This window comes from Homalodisca vitripennis, chromosome 3 (assembly GCF_021130785.1).
Source record: "Homalodisca vitripennis isolate AUS2020 chromosome 3, UT_GWSS_2.1, whole genome shotgun sequence".
Taxonomy (NCBI): domain Eukaryota; kingdom Metazoa; phylum Arthropoda; class Insecta; order Hemiptera; family Cicadellidae; genus Homalodisca; species Homalodisca vitripennis.
The window spans coordinates 95,531,010-95,552,633 of NC_060209.1; the positions used below are offsets into that span (position 1 = coordinate 95,531,010).

General features: G+C 34.2%; 1 protein-coding gene across 4 annotated transcripts in view; it reads left to right on the forward strand.

The window, feature by feature from the left end:
- The first annotated feature begins 779 nt into the window (after positions 1–779).
- Positions 780–21,624, forward strand: part of LOC124357194 (protein tramtrack, beta isoform-like) — a 79,522-nt gene continuing 58,677 nt past the window's right edge. For all 4 annotated transcript variants that reach the window (XM_046808727.1, XM_046808729.1, XM_046808730.1 and 1 more), the window contains exons 1-5: positions 780–1,007; positions 5,765–5,950; positions 10,583–10,765; positions 11,541–11,795; positions 18,276–18,477. In XM_046808727.1, the coding sequence (XP_046664683.1) occupies positions 5,768–5,950; positions 10,583–10,765; positions 11,541–11,795; positions 18,276–18,477 (823 nt within the window). In that variant the 5' untranslated portion in view covers positions 780–1,007; positions 5,765–5,767. The remainder of the gene's footprint in view (positions 1,008–5,764; positions 5,951–10,582; positions 10,766–11,540; positions 11,796–18,275; positions 18,478–21,624) is intronic.

Consider the following 21,624-nt stretch of genomic DNA (forward strand, 5'->3'; position numbering starts at 1 on the left):
GTTTTTAATGTACTAGACATTCAATGAGAATGGTCTACAAGGAGTTTTACCGTAAGCTTAGCTCAAGATGTACATTATTATAAAGGAGTTGGTTAGCAGAGATGAATGTTAAAGGGAAACAACCTAGTATCAGTTATTATAATAAAAAATCTTATTTTTAGGTTTGGCTTTGGACTTCACTTGATGTACATAGTACATTACATTTTAAAACAATGTACATATTGAGCTAAACTTACGTTAAATTCTTTTGCCGAACTCCTTGTAGACCATCCTCCATTGAATGTGAAGAGTCACTAATTACTTTAAAAACTATTTCATAAGTCCAGTATTCATTTAGTAAGTTTAACTTTCACAAATTGAGCCAAGACAATTAATATTAAACCATATAGAACAGAACCTAAATTGTAAATGTTCAAAAGTTTAAACCAGCATAATGTTTTAAAGATTGGACCCTTTGAGATCGGATTTGTGGCATTACTAATAAAGACCTTTAATTTGATGGAATACTCGACCTATGCTCTCATTTAAGATTGCCTTCTGACTCCTTACGGGCCATCCCCCTGACATGACAAAAATATGGTAATTACTTCAAAAAGTATATTCATAGATACAGTAATGATGTACCAGGTTTTACTGTTTTACATATTGTTCTGGAACTATCAAGCCTGTGCGAGACTTTACATGCTGTATATAGTTCACTCCGTAGTAGAAGGGGGGATTTTTAGTTTCTATTGGACATACTGCCAGCTTGGGCTGATTATTTTAAAATCAAAGTTTATATTACGCCATTTTTGTACTTTGTTGGTGGTCTTTTGTCATATTTTAGTTTATGTAGGGCGTCATTTTGGTATTTACATTTTATATGATGGTTATTAAATGTTTATGTCTTAACGAAACTGTTATGTAGTCGTCCTTACAATCGTGTGATAAATTATTGCGATTACGAAACTTGTTAGCAACTGAATTAGGTCACTACAGGTTAGATTGGATATTGAATAAAATTTTAGGTAAGTATAACAATATTCACATTAATGTAATAAAGTTTCTTTAGGCATGGTTATTTTTTTATGTCGTAGTCTTTTATAGACATTTGAAAAGGGAATAATTCTATTGCAACTCATATTTATTGATAAACCAGTGAGATGTCCATAATATTCAGAAACATAGGCATAGAAACATAGATCTTCCAATTGTCACTAATATACCATAGTGCCAGTCATGGTAGGTTGTCAGTGATACTACTTTTTTTAATTTCCCGAGAGCCAGGAGTGAAAATGTAGGGTGAAAAATAATGAAGTGATCATCTTTTATATTGACATTTACAGATAGTATATTTTTAGCCCTAGAAGTGGGACACACCAAATAACCTGTGTGTAGCATATATATTAGGCCATCAGTTCTAGTATGGCTAGTGCTAGTCGACATTTTTTCTGGCTGATGATGGCATTTCTGTAAAGTGGTAGGCTATGCCTATTCAACCATTTTATACCAAACAAACACCCTCCAATAACTTATTTTTATCCAGTGCTGGATTTATAGTATGTGTGTTATGTAGGGGGAAGGTTTATATCCTAGAGAAGACAGATATTGTAGGCAGCAAATTGTGGAGGAGAAAATTAATACTCTTACTAAAAATAAAATTTAAAAGATATATAGTGATAAAGTGTATTTAAAAAAAGCCTTTTGGGACAGCGAATTATAGATCCAAAAAGGCAGGCTCTACTAGAATTAAACTAGGCTCTTGCAGTGGTTCAGTAATCATCCTGGGGAGTCTACCCATCATCCTTTTGCTGGCTACTGTATATTATAGGCCTAGTACTTTATATTAGATCACGCTATTGATGAAAGAAAATTGACTCATCAATTCATTATAGGGGTAGGGTACAATAAGCAGACCCGGTTTTTTATATCAAAATTGGCAAACGATATTACTTAATCATAACCATCGATATAGTCAATCGATACTGATTAATTATTTTGATCAATTAACTTTTAATAATCTGTATCCAACAGCTGTAAACACTTTCAAATAATACTCGTAAAATTTCAATTTTATATAGGCCTAAGTAACATTTGATTATTAAAAATGGCAGTCAATTTTAGAAAACTACACGACATTGCTTTGAAAGATGATAAGACTTTTTTTGTCGTGACTTCAACATATGTGGGACTCGTATGGAAAACCCATTATGTGAAATTTCTGGGCAAGAAACAACTGTACACTGTGAGAGGAGCAAATATGGTCGTCTTCAGTTTTCCTAATTTTGGTTATAATAATTTGTTTGATCACTATAAACATTAAATCATACATTTTAATTTATAATATATGATTTTTATTGAGGACTATAGATACAGTACTTTTATATCGATTGATAGTCTAGGATTTGAGATGCGAATATTAGGTATCGATGAATGTATGCTTCGATATAAAAAACCGGGTCCGCTTATCATACCCTACCCGATTATAGGTCATTATAGGTCTTGTGCAGATTTTATGAAAATATAGCCTATAGAAAGAATGACATTTATACATATGAGTATCGATATATATATATATATATATATATATATATATGTGTGTGTGTGTGTGTACTAGGCTACCTTAACAATCCCTTGCACAATATGTGATCGCCGTACACATTTCAGAATTAGTTGAATCTGTGCAACAAACTATATATGGCACAAGTGTAATTGCAATTCTGTTGGACTGTTGCGGATATCAGTTCTGCTGGCCATCACACACCTCTGCTGCTACAATTATCTTACTTGTGGAAAAAAAAAACTGATCATATTATGTAACAATTAACCTTTGTATCCTTAATAATCATTAAACATAGAACTAACACTTCTTCTTGTACTAGCTAACATAGAACTTAAAGCAGTATAGTTCACAAAATGCTTTAAGTAGGCTACTAAAAGCAAAATGCTATCTAATATGTTTTTTAATTATGTGTTTTCCATAATTCATATAGGCTAATACAAACATAGCTTTGTTTTTTGGACCGGGTTTATTAAGTATTATTTAATTTTAATTTACAGGAACTGTTAAATTCTAATAATAGCATTTTTTATCGTAAGCATTTTGTTTTTGTTATTATTTAACCAGATAAGATACAACAATTTGTATAATGTTTACATTAGCTACAACAATCTACAACCATTTTTATAGATTTCTTAAAATAGTATGTTATCATTTTAAGAAAGGATTTTAGGCGGTTGTGATCCATATATTGTATAGTAATTGATAATATGTTTGAAATTTAGGTTTTATCCCAAATGGTCCCCCCCATCAATTTAGGGAACCGAGGGGAATCAGGGTTTATGGGTGGGGGGGATAAGAAGGTAAGGAGAGTTAGGCATTGATTTTTTAGGAAATAGGCTAATCGGGATATCAATATTCATGTCAACAAGTACAAGCAATTTTAGCGGTTAGAGTAGGGCTGTCAACTGCATAAGAGGATAATTTAAGAGTTTTTTTGTACTCTTATCACTTTTTTCATCAATTGTGGAATAGTTTCTACCTCTATGGTGAAGTTTGTTGTTTATTTCATCTGTACTCTCGGTCTTGCTTGTCAATCCGCATTTTATTTGTGAATCTCGTTAAATTATTTTTTCCAATTTCGTGTACATTACAAAATTAAGACATTATTTTTCGTGGTTTTTCTTCGCCATTATCTATTTTGTATAATATTTATTGTATTATCCGGAAGCCACTATTTTTGGAAGAGTTTTTCTTATCAGATGCCTAAAAAAGCTGCATGAGAAAGAACAGACTTTATTTGACTTAAAGTGAAAATTACATGTCATTATGACGTATGGTTCTTGTTTTCTGCCTCCAGAAAGGAAGCAATGTCAGCGAGAAAGAGGCTACTCTGTCTCTTATCTACTATTTGTTAATAGGCTGCATATAACTGAATATTTACGTATGTATTATAAATATGAAAATTAATGAGACCTCATGTGATGTAAGCTTGAATTGTAGGTACTATCTCAAGGGACGTTTTCTTGTTCTTGTCAGAAGTAGAGGGTGACAGGCAACACCGAAGACCACTCTGCTGGCCCGGGGCCATTTCTGATTGGTACTTTCACTTCTTCAGATAATGTCCCAGATCGGGCTTCTATGGCCTCTGGTGCCACTCCGCACTTCTGACAAAAAAAGAAAAACATCCCTCGAGATAGTGTTTAAATTCAAGTTCAGATCACATGAGCACTTGTAAAGGTTATCTTTAACCTTGGTACTACTAGTAACATATTTATGATGACCTAATCTAAACCTACCTATATAGCTTAATAACAACTTGTAAGTTAGATAGGGACAGAGTGGCCTCCTTCTTGCCAACATTACTTCCTTTCTGGAGGCAGTAAACAAGAACCAATCATCATAATGATATTTAATTTTACTGTAAGTAAAATAAGGTCTGTTCTTTCTAATAATCTAATTTTTGTATGTATCCGGTAAAAATAACTTTTTAAACAATGTTGGCTTCCAAATAATACCAAAGTACCAAGTTGTGTCGTGTTTGTTTGCTAATAACGTAGGCTGGGTTTTACATCTACAAGTGAAGGAAATGTTTTACTTACGGACTATTTAGGTGCCCTATTAGGGTTTTTTTTATTAATTTAGTATGACTAGTTCTAATATTGTGTCGTTTTTAGTTCAACATGGAATTTTACATTCCTTTTCTTTGTGTAACAAATGTGGTGGCTAATGTCTCCCAGCTTAGGATACACTGTTTTTTTAGTCGGGATTAATACATTTAGGTAAGTTTGTAGTATTTAGTGAACATAATAAATCAGCCTTTTGGAATTTTATATTTTACTTATCAGTACTATCTCAAGGGTTGTTTTTGTCTACCTACACAGCCGTGGGGTGTAGCTGGTGCTGATGGCCGGAGGTATTACAGTACTGTACTGTTGGCCCGTTCAACTACTAATAGCTTTTACAAGATTAAAAGTAATAATAAGATATTTGAAGGATAAGGAACAAAATATAAGTAGATCAGAACAAATTTATAGGATATATGTAGTTGATAATTACTAGAATATATAAGAAATTAATGAGACATTGCATTACAAATCATATCCATCATTAATGTTATATTTTCTGTTTAAAAGGTAACCCCCTATTGACAATCAACTAGAATCTAGTCAAATGCAATGTTTCAACACCGGCCACTTCAGCTGTGATGTTTCTTGACTAGGATCTAGTCGAAGTGTCGTATATATATTACGTATATATCACATATTAAACGAGTAATTCAGATATCAACCTCAATAAATTCATTATGTTTATGTTCCTAATTAATTGTGCTCTCGATAAAAATATTTATAATTCAAAGACAACATTAGCACATAGATTTTATAAACCACCATGTTGAGATTGAGCTCTTAATGTAAGCAAAGCTTCAACCACCATCACGGAGGGAATTTTGTAATGCCTTGCATGAATGCATCAAATCTCAGAACAGTTATGATCTCATGAAGATAGAGCTGAAAAGATGGTCACTGCACCATCCTTTTTATGTAATTGATGTATTCTTCAATTGGAAAAAGAAATCTTGATACTCATTATACCTAAATTATACCATTGTTTTGATGCAATTGTAATTCTCGAGGAATGTACAAATAAAGTGTATTGTCTAGTGACTTGTTTATGGTAGAAAAACAACCAGAGCTAAATGCGAGGAGAATTGTGCTTTTTTTTAGAAGGTCAGAATTACAAGCATACAGTTGTTTTTACATTTTATTGTTTTTTGTTGTTTAGGAAATGGCAGCAGATCACTTTTGTTTACGGTGGAACAACTACCAGAGCAATATGGTCAGTGAACTTGACATCTTGCGCAGTGAGGAACATTTAGTTGATGTTACTCTTTCATGTGAAGGACAGAAATTTAGAGCGCACAAAGTAATTTTATCTGCATGTAGTGCTTACTTCAGAAATGTTTTTAAGGTAAGATGATTTTTTTCATTTTCAGATTATCATAAATACTTTTTGTTAACATGTAGTTTGTAATCTGTACAGTTGTATGTAACCACATTAACTAGTACGTAATCTGTTTAGTTGTCATTCTCAAATAACCAAAGACTTTTAAGGGTGGTATATTTAATATAAAACACAAAACAGAATTATTTCCAGTTTGTATTCAGTTTTTTTTCTACAAAGCCTTGTTTATTTAGGCACTTTATCAGCATGCTCTACTTACCTTACTGCCCCTCAGGCTAGGATCGGTTCCGCTAGGCGTGCTCATGCCCAAATTTCTTCAGTATTATCACTAATTATTAATGTCTCCGTCATTAAATAAAATGTGCTGTCTATAAATGTTCAAGATAAAGTACAGTGCAATGATTGATTCTTGTGTAAAGAGGACCTTCCTCTGGCAGTCCTTCTCTCATATTGTACAGTAAAAAAATGGGTGAAAATGTTCAGGCTAGAGAGAGAAAGTCTGAATGATGACACGCTCTGGTCGCCTTGTGGTCGCAATCACATCTCAAACTGACCTGCGTTTGAAGACCCAAAAAATAGCTGCGAGGTGGAAACTTCCAAAAATAAATGTTTTGAGGATCACCAAAGAACATTTTCTTATCAGTAAAGTGAGTGCAAGATGGGTGCCAAAAATTCTTTCATTTGCACAATTAGAGGAGTTTGTTCTCTGGTCTAATAAGTTTTTAAGTTAATAGAATGCTGAAACACAGAATGTCTTGCATCAATTGTTTAGATTATAGACCTTTTGAGATTATAGAGGGTACCGCTGAGTGATTTCAAAGAAAGAAACACAGTGAATTTAGAGTACTATGCAGCTCTATTTCACTGTTTGTGCTGCAATCATAAAGAAACCGTGGAAAAGTCGAGTAAAGGTGTCTGGCTCCTTCATAAATGCTTCTGTCCATACAGCATTGATTGCTAAGGATGCTGTGAGGGATTGTGGTTTCTAGGAAATCGCTCATCCACCTTACATTGCAGACCATTGGAGATTCATCACAGATGTAAATATAAAAGCAGCTGTGGAAGAACACTTTGCAGGCAAGGATGAAAACTACGTAAGCGTTACATGAAATGTGCAGAACTCGGAGAAAAATATTTTGAAAAACTATGGACTTAATTTTTTTAAATCCTTTTAGTGCTGGAGCAGAATAAAAACGTTTGTCCCAAAAATGCCACAGATTTCTCTTAAGCTACTGCTTAAAAATGCCAAGCCTATTTCAGTGATTTTGTTAACGTTTTAACCTTTCCAGCGTTATTGACGCGGATCCGCGGAGGGCCACTACAAGCTCGAAACGTTATTGCCGTGGATCCGCGTTTTTGCATTCTTTATTTTCTTACTGCTATGTTTAGTTGAATATTTTGCTCCTAGATGGTTCTAGTAGTCATGCGACATACAGACGGGTTGCCCCGCCTCGAATTCTATTACAATGGGAGTGGCAGTGGCTTCTAATTGGCCAAACACTGTCTAGTGGGCGCGGCCCCCGCGGCATCCTCAAAGTCATTGACGGGAGCTCCCCGTCAAGGCATCTAGCCAGTTAGTTAGCGAGAAGCGTCCGGTACTCGCACATGTATTTCGGTTATCGCTAATTTTCTGTTGTGTCCTAATCTTTTTAAAGTAAATTATTAGTATTATATACAGCAGTGTCCAGTGTTTATTTAGTGTTTTTTTACCATTACTCGTTGTACAATGGTGAATCCAGACGATTCGGAGTTTGAAGATTTTGTTACCAGTGTTATGGACAAGACATTGGTAAGTGAATACGGAGACCGGATGGAAAGTGACAATGAAGACATTTTGCTTCATAATATAACTGATAGTGAACAAAGTGATAATGATGAACATCTATCAAGTGGTATGGAGGAGGCGGAGGATCTCGCTCTTAGTCCTATTCAGCTGCCCAGAGCAAGAGTTGGCGCCTGAGCCAACCACATCTGCAATGCTCACACTCACTCCCAACCACCCCCCCGCCGCCTTCACCGTCTACACTCACACACTCGGGACCCGCACTGTCGACACACACTCCACCCCACACCTGTACCGCTCACGCCGCCTAGACATGTACTAGCTAGACCTGCACCTACCACATCCACACCATGTAAACGGCGTAGACATACCCAACATATACAACCAAGACCTGGGCCTGCACCTAAACGCACACGTCAATATAAGAAAAAAGGGAAACCAGAAGATGATGGCTACAAGGATGTCACTCACAACGACCCAGGTCCAAAGACATCTATACCGATTTTCAACATGAATAAAGGTATAAATTTACCCGAATCTTTCAAACTCTGATACATCTCCAATTGATTATTTTTCTTTGTTTTTTAACGAAGAGATCAGGCAGTACATTTGCGACGAAACAAAACCATTTTGCTACCAAGCGAATAAATCGACCTTTGACACCTTTTATCTCGATGGAAACATTGGACCCCAATTACCGACACTGAACTAAAAGCATTTTTAGGTACAATCTTGAACATGGGCATTATTTCCCTTCCAAACATTGAATCCTATTTCTCCAAAAGCTGGGAGACAAGGATTCCGTTTCTTCGGTGATGTCTTTTCGCAACGTGAGTTTTTGAATATATTTTGGATGCTTCACTTCAACCACAGTCAAGAGCGAAATAGACCCAAAAGTTACCATATACAACCAATAGTAAGTCATATGAAAGATGTCTGCAAGTTGTTTTACAACGCCTGGGGATTTCGTCGCCGTGGATGAATCTACAATATCCTTCAAAGGTAAAATCAGTTTCAGGGTCTATAATCCCCAAAAAACCTGTTAAGTTTGGAATCAAATTGTTTGTTTTGTCAGATTCAAATAATGGGTACATATATGATTTCATTCCATACTTTGGAAAAGAAGACCTTGATTGCCAACAGTCCACTGCTCAAAACCACACAAATAGTAAAACTCCTAACTCAATCTGTTATTATGAAGGATCCAGCACAACCAATTACAGGCCTTCACGTATATACAGATCGTTATTACACCAGTCCTGAGTTAGCAAGTGAGCTGTTAGCTATGAAGTGCTACACAAACTGGAACGGTTATTATGACAAAATCGTCTAGGACTGCCAAACAACATGAAAGAAAAAGGGAAAGCACCTAGAAAAAGGACAAATTTTATCGGAAAGGAAAGACAATTTACTTATCTTATCTTGGCGAGACAAAAAGAGTAGTGAACATGTTGAGCACTAAAGGAAAAGGAAGCGTAAATGAAATGACTGAAGTGCCAAGCAAGTGGCCTAACAAAACCCCCGACAAAGAAACCAGATGTAGTGTTAGACTACATAAAACATATGGGAGGGGTCGATCGAAGTGACCATTTTTATTTCCTCGTACCAATTCATGAGGCCGTACTACTAGGAAATGGTACAGAAAAGTATTTTTCTGGCTATTGGAGGTATCAGTTGTGAATTCGTACATAATGTACACAGAAGTCTTCTCAAAAAAAAGAAGACTTGAAGCCGATGTCACATGTGGAGTTTAGACGCAGCCTTGTGTGTGACCTTGTATCCGAGCGAATGGCTCACAGACCAAAACAAAAGGCGGTCCGGGCGCCCTGCAAAAAGACCGGAAGAGGAACGGCTAACCGGGAGGCATTTTCTCAAACAAAGGGACAAAAATGGAACAGGTGTGTTGTTTGTAAGAAGAAGGGTCTACGTCGAGAAACAACCTACGTCTGCAAGATCTGTCCTAATGAACCTGCTCTCCACCCAGATGAGTGTTTTGAACATTATCATACTAAACAAAACTTTTAGTAAAAAATAAACACTCATTGTCTAATTTGTATTTTTATAATTTTATTAGTTTGTAATAAAGGCTAGTATATGTTTATCTGTAAAACTGTGTTTCATTCCCGTACATCTTGAATAAATGATAAAAAATTAGTGACAAATATACTGCTATTCTACGATATTCTCAAAAGTTAAAAATTAGCCTAGCAGAGCCAAAAAAAGGGCTAAAACAAATTTTATTTACCGTTAAAAAACTCTATTTTGACATACAAAACAAAAAAAAAATTTAACTTTACACATTGGAAATAAAAAAAAATTGTAATGTAATCAAAGATCAGGGTCCAATTTTTCATGACGCTTAAAGGGTTAATAAAACGTCCATAGAACCAAAACATTTTTAGATAGGCTCTTAATTTTTTTAATTTTCTTTATAGGTAAATTGTTAAATTAAAACACCTAAATGTGGATATACTGCTAGTTGATCATATTTGAAAAACACAAATGGTACTTCCAAAAATATGTTTGAACACTTTTCCAGTTTCTTTTACAAAATAGCACTTGACAAAATATTTCCTCAAAACAATTGATACTACTGTGTACAACTAAAATTGTACACATACACCAAAAATTATTTTATTATTCACAAAACAGTAAAGATAACACTACTTTTTGACTAAATATATATTTTCTTTATTTCTCGTAGGCCTAATTTAAACTTGTGAGATTCCTAAACACAGTATATAAAATACATGCACGCTATCACTGAGTTTTGAAATTTAGTAAACTTCTTTGTACTTAATATTACTTAGTGCATTTGACTTATTTTTATCTTATAAAATGCTCCTTTATTTCAGGAAAATCCTTGTGAGCATCCAGTTGTCATCCTGAAAGACGTCAACCATGAAGATGTAGAAGCCCTCTTGAGTTTTGTATATCAAGGTGTTGTTTATGTATCAGAAAAAAAACTTTCCTCATTTTTGCAAACAGCCGAGTTATTACAAATTAAGGGCCTTACTGGTGCAGCATCTACATTGAAGGTAAAAAGTTACACTTAACTTTGTCTCATATTGGTTAATTTATAAAGATCTTGATATCTGACAGATATCAGTGAAACATTTTTATTATTTTTTCCATTCAATTTCACTGTCAAGAACTCCACATATCACAGCACACAAAAAGGCCTCCCGGCCACCAAAACAAGGCCTCAAGTCATAAAAAAAACCCTAGAATACTACAAAATCAATCTAACTGGATGTGGCTCGTAAAAATTACTGGCTCTTTGTGGCAATCTGACAAATTGTCACAGCTAGTGTGAGGGGGTGTCCTCAGGAACATGTAGCAGGTGTTAGGGTTGAGTTACTGACCTCTAATTTTCTGGCCAATATTGTGTATAATGAACAGATGAGGCCCTCTAAGGAGGCACTCATCAGCAAAATCTTTGAGCTGCTGCAGAGGGAAGGCTTCAAGCTCTTTAACATCTTCTGTTCCTTCAAACAAATATTTGTTGTCCTTTCCTGTGCCAACAAGACCACCACAATGGACTCTTGTGTCTGTGGGCTTAACCCTCAAACTGTGGGAAATACCCAATCTTTATTTATTCATCTCTCTGATTTGTTTTAACTTTTAGCTACCAGTTATACACTATATACATAATATAAACTTGAATCCCAAGTATACTCATAAACAAACTTAATTATCTAATGGAATGTATTTTGAAGTAAGTCTTTTTTATCATTATTCCAGAAAGCTAATAGCTATCCATATTCTATCTGGAGGTAGGTTGCATCTTTTGACCCGTTTTGGTTGTTTTAGGATGAAAACCTTAGTGATAAATCTAGCACGGCTGTGCCCAATAAGCCTGTGGTGCCAGCTCGGAAAGTACTTCCATCAGTATCGCCGCCCTCCACTCCGCCTGTTAAACGAAGAAAAGGAGCACCTGTACGGATATGTAAACCACATGAGGAAGCAGATGACTCGGACAACAATAGCCAAAGAGATGAAGATGATCAAGAACAAACAGCAAATTATGTCAAACAAGAAAATACTGAAGAAACAGAAAGCAAACAGGTTGGAGTATTGTCATATAATGTCTTATTACTTAACACATTTGTGAATTTTTCAATGAATGTTATAAAATAATACAAGGGCTATCCAGAAAATAAATAACGTTTTGATATAAAAAAAAATGAAGTACAAGAAAAAAATATTACTATATACATTTGAAACTGACCTTAAAATACTATTTTTCAATATAATCACCATAAAAATGTAGGCACTTATCTTAGTGGTGAACTAGTTTTTAAATTCCAACATAAAATTCTGCTGCCTGAGACTTCGACCAGAGAATCACTCCCTCCCGCAGTTCTACATCATCATCAAAGTGCTGCGTTACAAACCAGGTCTTCATTGCTGGATACAGGTGATGGTAGCTGGGTGCAAGGACTGTAAGGCGAATGTGCAAAATACCTCCCACTTTAACACTTTCACTGCCGCCTCCTAATTTTGACAACTTTCTTACACTGCCGCCCATTTTTAACGATTTTTAAATATATATAATTTTTTAACTAATTATAAGAAAACCATAGGACTTACATTTTTTTTAAAGCTAAGTTCTTCCTCTTTCTACACAGATGCTCATGCATAAATATTTTCAAACAGAAAGTCTTGGTTGAAAACTTAAAAACATAACGTTTTTTGTAAAAAATAAAAAGTTGACCAAAAAACATCACCATGTACTAGTCTGTAGCATAATATATTTTTTATTATTTTTTTCTGTATTTAGAATTGTCATTACTAACACTATAGCTACACATGTTTACAATTAAAATTTACTTATGCTGAAATATTTTTTTTAGTGTGGAAAGTCTTGAATAATAAAAAATAAAAAATAAAAAATAAATAAAATAAAATAAACAATAAACTGTAAAATTCTGTAATAAACCAATTATTTACAAAACACAAGAATAAATGTTTTTATTACTAATTTGCTTATATTTGTTATTTGAGTAAAAATACAATGTCAACAAACTTACTTGCATCTCCAAGAAGTCCATCAGTAGTAAAATCGGGATCATTATCTGTGTCATCTTGGAATAAATCATCACTTTCACTGTCACTTGAACATCTGAGTAACTCTTCTAGAACTTGATTGTCTTCAATACTGTTACGATTCATTGTATTTACTCACAAAACAATCATAAACAAACGTAATAGCAAGCAAAACAATAACGACGCAGACGACGAACTACGGTAGCAGAACGACAACAAATAGCCGACGCCCGACGCGAAGCGGTAAACAAACCACTTTTTTTTCCGATGTTACAGATGACTGCCAACAACATTTCATAGATTATAATACATAGAGTAAGAAACAAAAACATCGAATTAGCGAATGACTATCAATGCCGAATTTCATAGTCGTTTAAATGAGTTTTTATTACTGTAAAAGTCGGCGCCGTCAAATGACGTTGTCGGCAGTCTATAGAACTCCTTGCGCGACGTCAAATTACGTTGTCGGCAGTGAAAGTGTTAAGGCATTCAGGACTTTTGAGAACAATTTGTCTTGTGTGGTCGGGCATTGTCCTGCAAAAACAAAAATTTCGAACTTCACTTTCCTCTGCGGTGGTTTTGTATTGCTCTTAACTTTTGCAAGGTTTCACAATACCTCACAGAGATTATGGTCCTGTTACTGTGAATCGGCGGTCTTCTTTAATCTTCTCATTGGCTTTAGAACAATTTTATCAGTCACAGTGCTTGACCATCCATTTTGTTCGTCATAATTTACATTAGTTTGGCCATTTTTAAACATAATGCACAGTGATGCATTGTCAGTGGACACGCTACGTCTTCAGTAATCCCATCGTTCTCATAAACTTCACAGAGTTGGCGACAAATCTCAATTGGTTTATTCTGCTTAGCCAGCAAAAACCATATTACTGACTGCACTTCACAGTGTGATTTTCAATTGTGTCATACACTTTAAACTGCTGTTTTAAAACAATCTCCCTGAAACACTAAATTTAGAAACAAATCCAAAAAAATTTAAAACCCAATTAAAACACTACCTGGTGTCTTGTGCTTTTTACTCAGTTGGCGAGTTCATGGAGCACACTTGGGATTGATATTCGCGGCGGTGTTGCAATCCTGGGGGTTGATCCCACGAATTATGAATTTTGTTTTTTTGTATGTGTATGAATGTGTGCCTGCGTGCAACTGTATGGAAAGTCGAGTGAATGGATTTAGTCTTTAAGATAAATACCGTAAAAAATTGGTATTATTGACTATTGCAATACAATGTAATATATATTGTCAACGCAATAAAATATATTCTATTCTATAACAAGGAGTGACATTAACCTCTCACTAGCAAGGCGGGATAGCCACTGAACGGAGAAACGCCCTGGCATCAAATGGCAGCGATAGTCCCATTGTAACGGCTACAGACCGAAATGTAATCTACTTTCTAGAATAGCCCTCGTAAAAAAAATGTAATACTGAAATTTAGAGAATATTTTATCAATACAGGAATACTTGAGGCACTGGTGTGGTATTTTCTTTGTTTAAAAACAAGTTACAGCATATTTTATTATTTTGGTTGTAAAAACTTCTCCTTTCTCTTTTCTATCTGTGATTTGTACCACTGATATGTAAAAAAATTTGTTAAAATAAATTTTTAATGAAGATTCAGGAGATTGTTTTAAAAATTCCAATATTTCTTCTCAAAGAAATAAATATCAATTCTCAGATAAAAACCAAAAAAGATTACATAATCATGTACTGTACTATGTTTCAGTGTATCTTTTTAAAACAAATACAAATAAAAACCTTAAGTAACTTTTAATAAAAGTAAATATTTCACTGTAAAATAAATTTGTATAAAAGATTTATTTACTAAAACAATTAAATATTAACCTGAAATATAACCTATAAAACAAACTAAAGATAAAATAAATAAAGTATCATCCTGTAATAAAAAGGGTTAACATTTTTACTTTATCACACTTAAAATAAATTAAAAAGAAATTAATGAATTTTTGAAGCAATTCTCCTGACCTCGAAATCTCACACTTTAACCCTTTGAGTGCCGGGATTATTTTGATGTTGCATGCTAAAAGTGCCAGGCCTCTATACTATTGGATATGCAAGAAATGCCAGGGCATATTTGTCAAAAATGTAGAAGTTTAGGAAAACGTTTACAGCTCTCTTATTTATGAACGGATCTTTGTGAAACTTTTTTTAAACAGTTCATAATACACTATATTTGAACATTCAAACACAAAATAAAAGGTCATGCATTCTAAAATATATATTGTTTTAGTATATGTATATGTACTTACATGACTTTTTTGTTTTTTTTCTAAGTTGAAGGTAGATATCAGTTACAAAAAAAATCTGTAGGCCAATTTTCATTTGTTTCTAGTGATGCTCCTATGGTTGTGCACACACTGTCCAAGTTTTATTACATTTGATCCATAAATAACATATTTACATCACTTAAAAAAAAAAAAATGCGATACAGTACTTTTTTAAAAGCTTTTGTTTCTATGGCGTAACAATTAAATTCAAGCTTCCAGTTGCAAAATAATTTAAATAATATGTTTTTAATAAAACAAAAAAGAACCAAATCACTTTTTACAAAATGAAATAATTACATATATACAAAATGTCCGCTTGGGCATGTACCTAACAAGTATGTTTCGGGAAGCAGAATGTGTGTACTGCCCTTTTACACTTTCGGCAGATGTAAGAGGATCTTTTCCTTTTACCACCAACCTGTGTACTAACTTAACTGCACACACAGCAATTCCTTTCCAACTGCTTGCCATTTTTTACAGGTAGTTTTTCAAAAAACTCATTGGAAGCTCTGCCTTGAACTTCATCATGAGATGAATTATCTGCTGGTGTTCCGAATAACACTGGTCTATTTTCATTTAACTGCAGCCATTCTCTGCTCAATTCTTCAACTAATAAAACAGTATACATGAGTCTGTTCACTGGCTTGTCTGTATTTAGTTTGTACAGAAGATAAGAATTTAAAATCATGCGTCCAAAAATATTAAACACTACTTTTTTCCAGTATTTAAGAGCTCTGCGGTCATCAAGGTATTGATACAACATTTGATCAGAGCCATCAACACCTCTCATAAAATCATTGTAGGCTCTGATCACTTTAGGTTTACTAGTTATTGATAACCTCTGACCTCTCCTCTTTGTTCTACGCTCACTACCTGCAACAGAATCCGTTGAAAGCAATAGGACTTGGCCTTTTTGGGACTTTTTCTCCCTGTACCCAAGAAGAAGGATTTGTTCCTTTCTAAGATACTTTTTCTCACCCACATTGAACTTCCTCTTCAAACTATCGGGTATTCCTTTTCTCTTTTTCCTAATGGTGCCTGTTAGGAAGGTACATTGAGCATATAAATATTTGGCAAGTTTTATAGATGTAAAAAAGTTATCCACAAATATGTGGTAACCTTTATTTAAAAGGTTGCCCATTTGCATAAGCTTGACTACTACAGTATGCCCCAAACCATTTGCTTTTATTTCGTCCTTATCAGATCCTCTAGCACCTCTATATACAAAAAAATTTATGCAATAGTGTGTGACCGAGTCACACAACATCCACAGTTTTATACCCCACCTGTGATGCTTTTTTAGCAGGTATTGTTTCAGTTGTGAGTTGGATTTAGTGCTAATCATACTTTCATCCACTGATAATTTTTGACCAGGGACAAAATAATGCTTGAATAAGCGATTAACATGATCTACCAGGGGATTGAAACGGGCACAAGGGTCATAGTTGGAATCACCTGATTTTGGTAAGTTAGAGCAGTCCAGCATGTGAAAAAACTGCAGGATGGCCTGAAATCTGTTCCTTGTGAACATTCTAGGGAACCAGGGGATGTACTGGCTAGAATATTTCCACCAATAACTGTAAATGGTTGGCTGAGGTTTGATTCCCATATTTATGAGAACTGCTATAAACGCTTTCATTTCAGCGAGTGTTACTGGTTTCCATTTCTTGGCACGACTGTTTTGTTTCAAACGGTCTCTATTTTTATTTAACCCTTTGCATGCCAGCCCATTTTCCAAAAGTACTACCCAGAAACGCCAAGGGCATTTTCAGCAGTTTTGCAAGCTTTCACTAAATGTATCATAACTTTTTTATTTTTTAACAGATATTGATGATTTTGTTACCATTATTTTGCTTATGAAATGCCCTTGTTCTGTTGGTAAATTTTAGTTGCATAAATGTAATTTAAACTTATAAAAAAGTTAAAATTAAGAAAAAAAAATTTAAAATTTCCAAAAAACATTTTTTTAGCACAAATAAGTGGTTTAAAAAAAATGTATGCTGATTTCCTGTTATATCCTAGTAAACTATATCTAACCCTTAACCTAATTACAAAATTTCAAAAGCCTACCTTATATAGAAGTAAAGTTATGATTTTTTTCACTAAATGTGACACGGGCACAGTTTTTGTAATTTGTATGGACGTTGTATGTAATGTTACACTATATTCACAAATCAATATTTGACACTATACAAATCGGTACTTTGGGATTATACCAACCACACCAGTATGAAGAACACAAAAATATAAATTTATAGATATATTATAAACAAACATTGTAGAACGAAAAAACAACTTTTTAATTACAAAATTACAAACTTACAAAGATTATCAATTGTTAATGAGGTCAGATTCGCTTAAACTTTTTTCAATGAACTTAGAACGTTATAAAACGATGTATTTGAGTAACAGAACTAACATTCCATCAATCAACAAGCATTTCCAGGTATTGTGATCGGTATTGCGGTCGCTGTTATCTTATCTTTCTCGAGAATCCCGATTACGGCAGGCCGCGCGGCATCACATGATTATTTAAGTTTTTTGCACGGTACATAATTGCCTTTCCATTACAATTCAATTTATATTTCTGATCAGCCCCTCTAGAATTATATTTACTGATAGATACTATCTCGAGGGATGTTTTTCTTTCGTTGACATCAGCGCGAGCTTCGGAAGCACCTTCGGCTGGAGGCACTCGCATTTTGGGTGGCGGAGTTTGATCAAGAATAATAACAAGTTTTGTGTGTTTTTTTTCAATAAAGAGTTTAGTTTTTGTTTGGTAATGTTTGTTTTTGTTGAATTTTTGTGTTTGGAGAAATGTAGGGGTAAAATACGAAAGTACAACAAAGCGAACGGGCGGCGAGACTCTGCAATCACGTTATCTACTACACCGCTCGACTTTGACCTCTGTCTGAGGATGGGGAGGGGTTTGCGATAAGACAATTCCTGTTTTATACTGACGAAATATTGTTCTACGCTAATCTAGTAATCAGTAGAAGCTAAATGTCAACTGTCTGAGGATGGGGAGGGGTTTGTGATAAGACAGGCACATTTTATTTTTACTTCCACATACTAAGGTTTGAACACAAACTACTCTTCCTTTGCCAATTTCTTGTGTACATTATAATACTTTGTGTGTTATTTTAAGTTAAAAAATATATGCCATATAATGTCACTTTTTATATTTGTTCAGATATCAGAAGGCCAACCTGTAGAGGAAGAAACATCAATGGAAGCTGAAGGAGAATTAGACTCTAATGAAAGTGTGCCAAGTGCTTATCCTCCAGGAGAGGCTCCTGAAATGAGTGAGGATGGTGAAGTCAAAAGGGAAGAAGCGACACTACTGGAACGTTCATTAGTAGCAGCTAGTATGTCAAGGCCCTTTGAATCTCCAGGTAAGATGAAGTAAAACTGTTTGAACATTTCATTGTATTCACCTAGTGTTCAAAATATAAAATGCACAATTTATTTTTTGATTAATAAATATGTTTTAAATTAACAGAGATAAATGCAATTTATTGTTTTGAAGTCAACTAGAAGAGTGTGATTGTTTGTATCACTGAACTATGGCAAATGTCTGGAAAAATCCTGATTCCTTCATAGTCTATACTAGCATACCAACCATTGTTCTCAGTATATCCATAAGGTATTCGGTCTTGATAAGCTGAGTTATGTCAATGACAATACTGCTCCAATAATTTTTTTGCCTCAGGTCATGGTGGTTTTGAACTTTTGTATATGGTATAACACCACACAGAAATCACTAGTATTATGTCAAGTGAACAATATAGCTCTGAGAAGCGTACATTTGTTAAAAGACAACTTAAATAGATTTTATAACAGTATTTAAATGTATAGTAAAAGTTTAGACTACATTGTTCCTTATATCTGCACTGCTAGCAGTTACACATTCCTTTGTACGCAACTTAGTAGGTATTGCATGTTTATGACCACTGCTGGTTCGAGTAGATTATATTTCCGACGTCAATTTTGAGTTTGTATTGTTGCCACAATCAAGAAGAGATACGTCAAAAAGTATATAATTATGGTCAATGTTATTTGCTTTGTTCTTAAGATGTTTTGTTTCCAGATCAGTACAATTTATAAAAATTCAGGAAAGCCCACTTCTATCAAAAGAGAACAAAGATTGGTTTTATATCAGTCTTTAACCCTTCAACGCGTTTTGCCGTACTAGGTACGTCATGACACTTTTACTTGAGATCGCGTTTTGCCGTACTGAGTACGTCATGGAGTAGTCGGTTATTTTTGTAGCTGTAACAGACGACTATCGAATGTTTTCAATGAAAAAATGTATACCAATCGAAAGGAGAAGATTCAAACTTTCGATTAATTGAGTCGATATCTCGAAAAATCGATCTTTAGAAAAAAATATCTGAGAAATCAGCTGCATTCAAGACGACGTCATTGCCGTGCAGCCGGTCGTTTGTCAGCTTACGTTGTTGTTTACAGTCATTGTTAGTGTGATGGTTATGTTCAACTGACATATTTTTGTGTGTTTTTACGTTCCTTTGTTTAGTTATTATTATTAGTTTTACACGCTAACTATATTGTTTTGAAGAAGGAAATCCCGTTTTGACAGGAACAATTTGTTGTGTTTTATAAACATGAGTTGGGGATGGTTTGTAGGTTAGCTAGCTTTTAGGGAAATTAACCTAAAGTAGGTTAATTTTGTTTAATTTGGCTAATTTTAAACACTAACAACATAAAAGTGTAATAAAATAATTATAAACTTGGGTAATTTGATTATATTATTTATAAAACACAAAATCTCTAAAAAACCGAAAAAAATGACAATACTGCTCCAATAATTTTTTTGCCTCAGGTCATGGTGGTTTTGAACTTTTGTATATGGTATAACACCACACAGAAATCACTAGTATTATGTCAAGTGAACAATATAGCTCTGAGAAGCGTACATTTGTTAAAAGACAACTTAAATAGATTTTATAACAGTATTTAAATGTATAGTAAAAGTTAGACTACATTGTTCCTTATATCTGCACTGCTAGCAGTTACACATTCCTTTGTACGCAACTTAGTAGGTATTGCATGTTTATGACCACTGCTGGTTCGAGTAGATTATATTTCCGACGTCAATTTTGAGTTTGTATTGTTGCCACAATCAAGAAGATACGTCAAAAAGTATATAATTATGGTCAATGTTATTTGCTTTGTTCTTAAGATGTTTTGTTTCCAGATCAGTACAATTTATAAAAATTCAGGAAAGCCCACTTCTATCAAAAGAGAACAAAGATTGGTTTTATATCAGTCTTTAAATTTAAGTAAAAGTTTTTGAACATTTTAAACGAGTACAACTGGAATTGGTACATTAGTTCAAAAGAACAGTCCAGCGAGATTTTATCTAGAATAGTTCTTGTTGACTACTTTAAAGGGAGTCTTCGGAGTCAAATGCTGACTTTTTTTATTTTTTAGGCCATTTTCTAAGGTAGATTAGTATTTACCTAATTGATGAAATCTAAAAAGGCATTAAAAATTATGGTTACTTATTAAAAAAAATTTTTCCACCATTTAATATTCAGAGTCCTAGTCCAGATCTAATCATAAAGCCAATGCAGAAGGCGTTGGGTTAAGTTTTCAAGATCAGCACATCACACGTCTGCAATGTATCAAGGACCATTTCCTCCTTGCAGTGTTTTTTTGCAGACGTAGTTCCCAATTTCCAATCAATAGCCAAGCACTGGGAATTTGATAGAGCATTGTATGGATTATTCATAGACTTTCAGAAAGCTTATGACAGTATCAATCGAAATAAACTATGGGAAAAAATGGAGCAGTATGGAATACCTACAAAACTAACGAAAATGGCAAAACTTAGCTTAGAGAATTCCAAATGCAAAGTTAAAGTGGAAAATGAATATTCACCCGAGTTTGAAGTAAAAACAGGGGTGAGACAGGGAGATAGCCTCTCTCCATTACTGTTCAATTTAGCCCTGGAAGAAGCGTTGAAAGAAATAAGAAATAGGAAACTAGGTATAAGCATTGGAACTAAGATAGGAGCACTGGCATTTGCGGATGACGTGATGTTAGTTTCCAATGACAGAGATGAACTGATGGAGATGACAGGAATATTAATAGACAAAACCCGGTCAATAGGACTAGAAATTAACGACGCTAAGACAAAGTTGATTTATTTTAGGCGAGGAAATAATGGTAGAGAAGATTTGGAAATACTGAACCATAAATTCGAACAGGTTGAAAGATTCAAATACCTCGGAGCAATAGTTAATTCAAAGAGTAATGAACTAATAGAAATCCAAAATAGAATAAATTTGGCAAATAGAAGCATGTACGCATTAAATAATATTTTAAAATCAAAATTACTGTCTTACAAAACAAAATTAAGAATATATAAGACTGTTATAAAACTAGTTCTTCTTTATGGAGCAGAGACATGGATTATAGATAAACAGGCAGAAATGAAATTGGTTACATTCGAGAATAAAATTTTGAGGAAAATTTTCGGACCTATTAGAGATGGAGATGGATGGAGAATCAGGCAC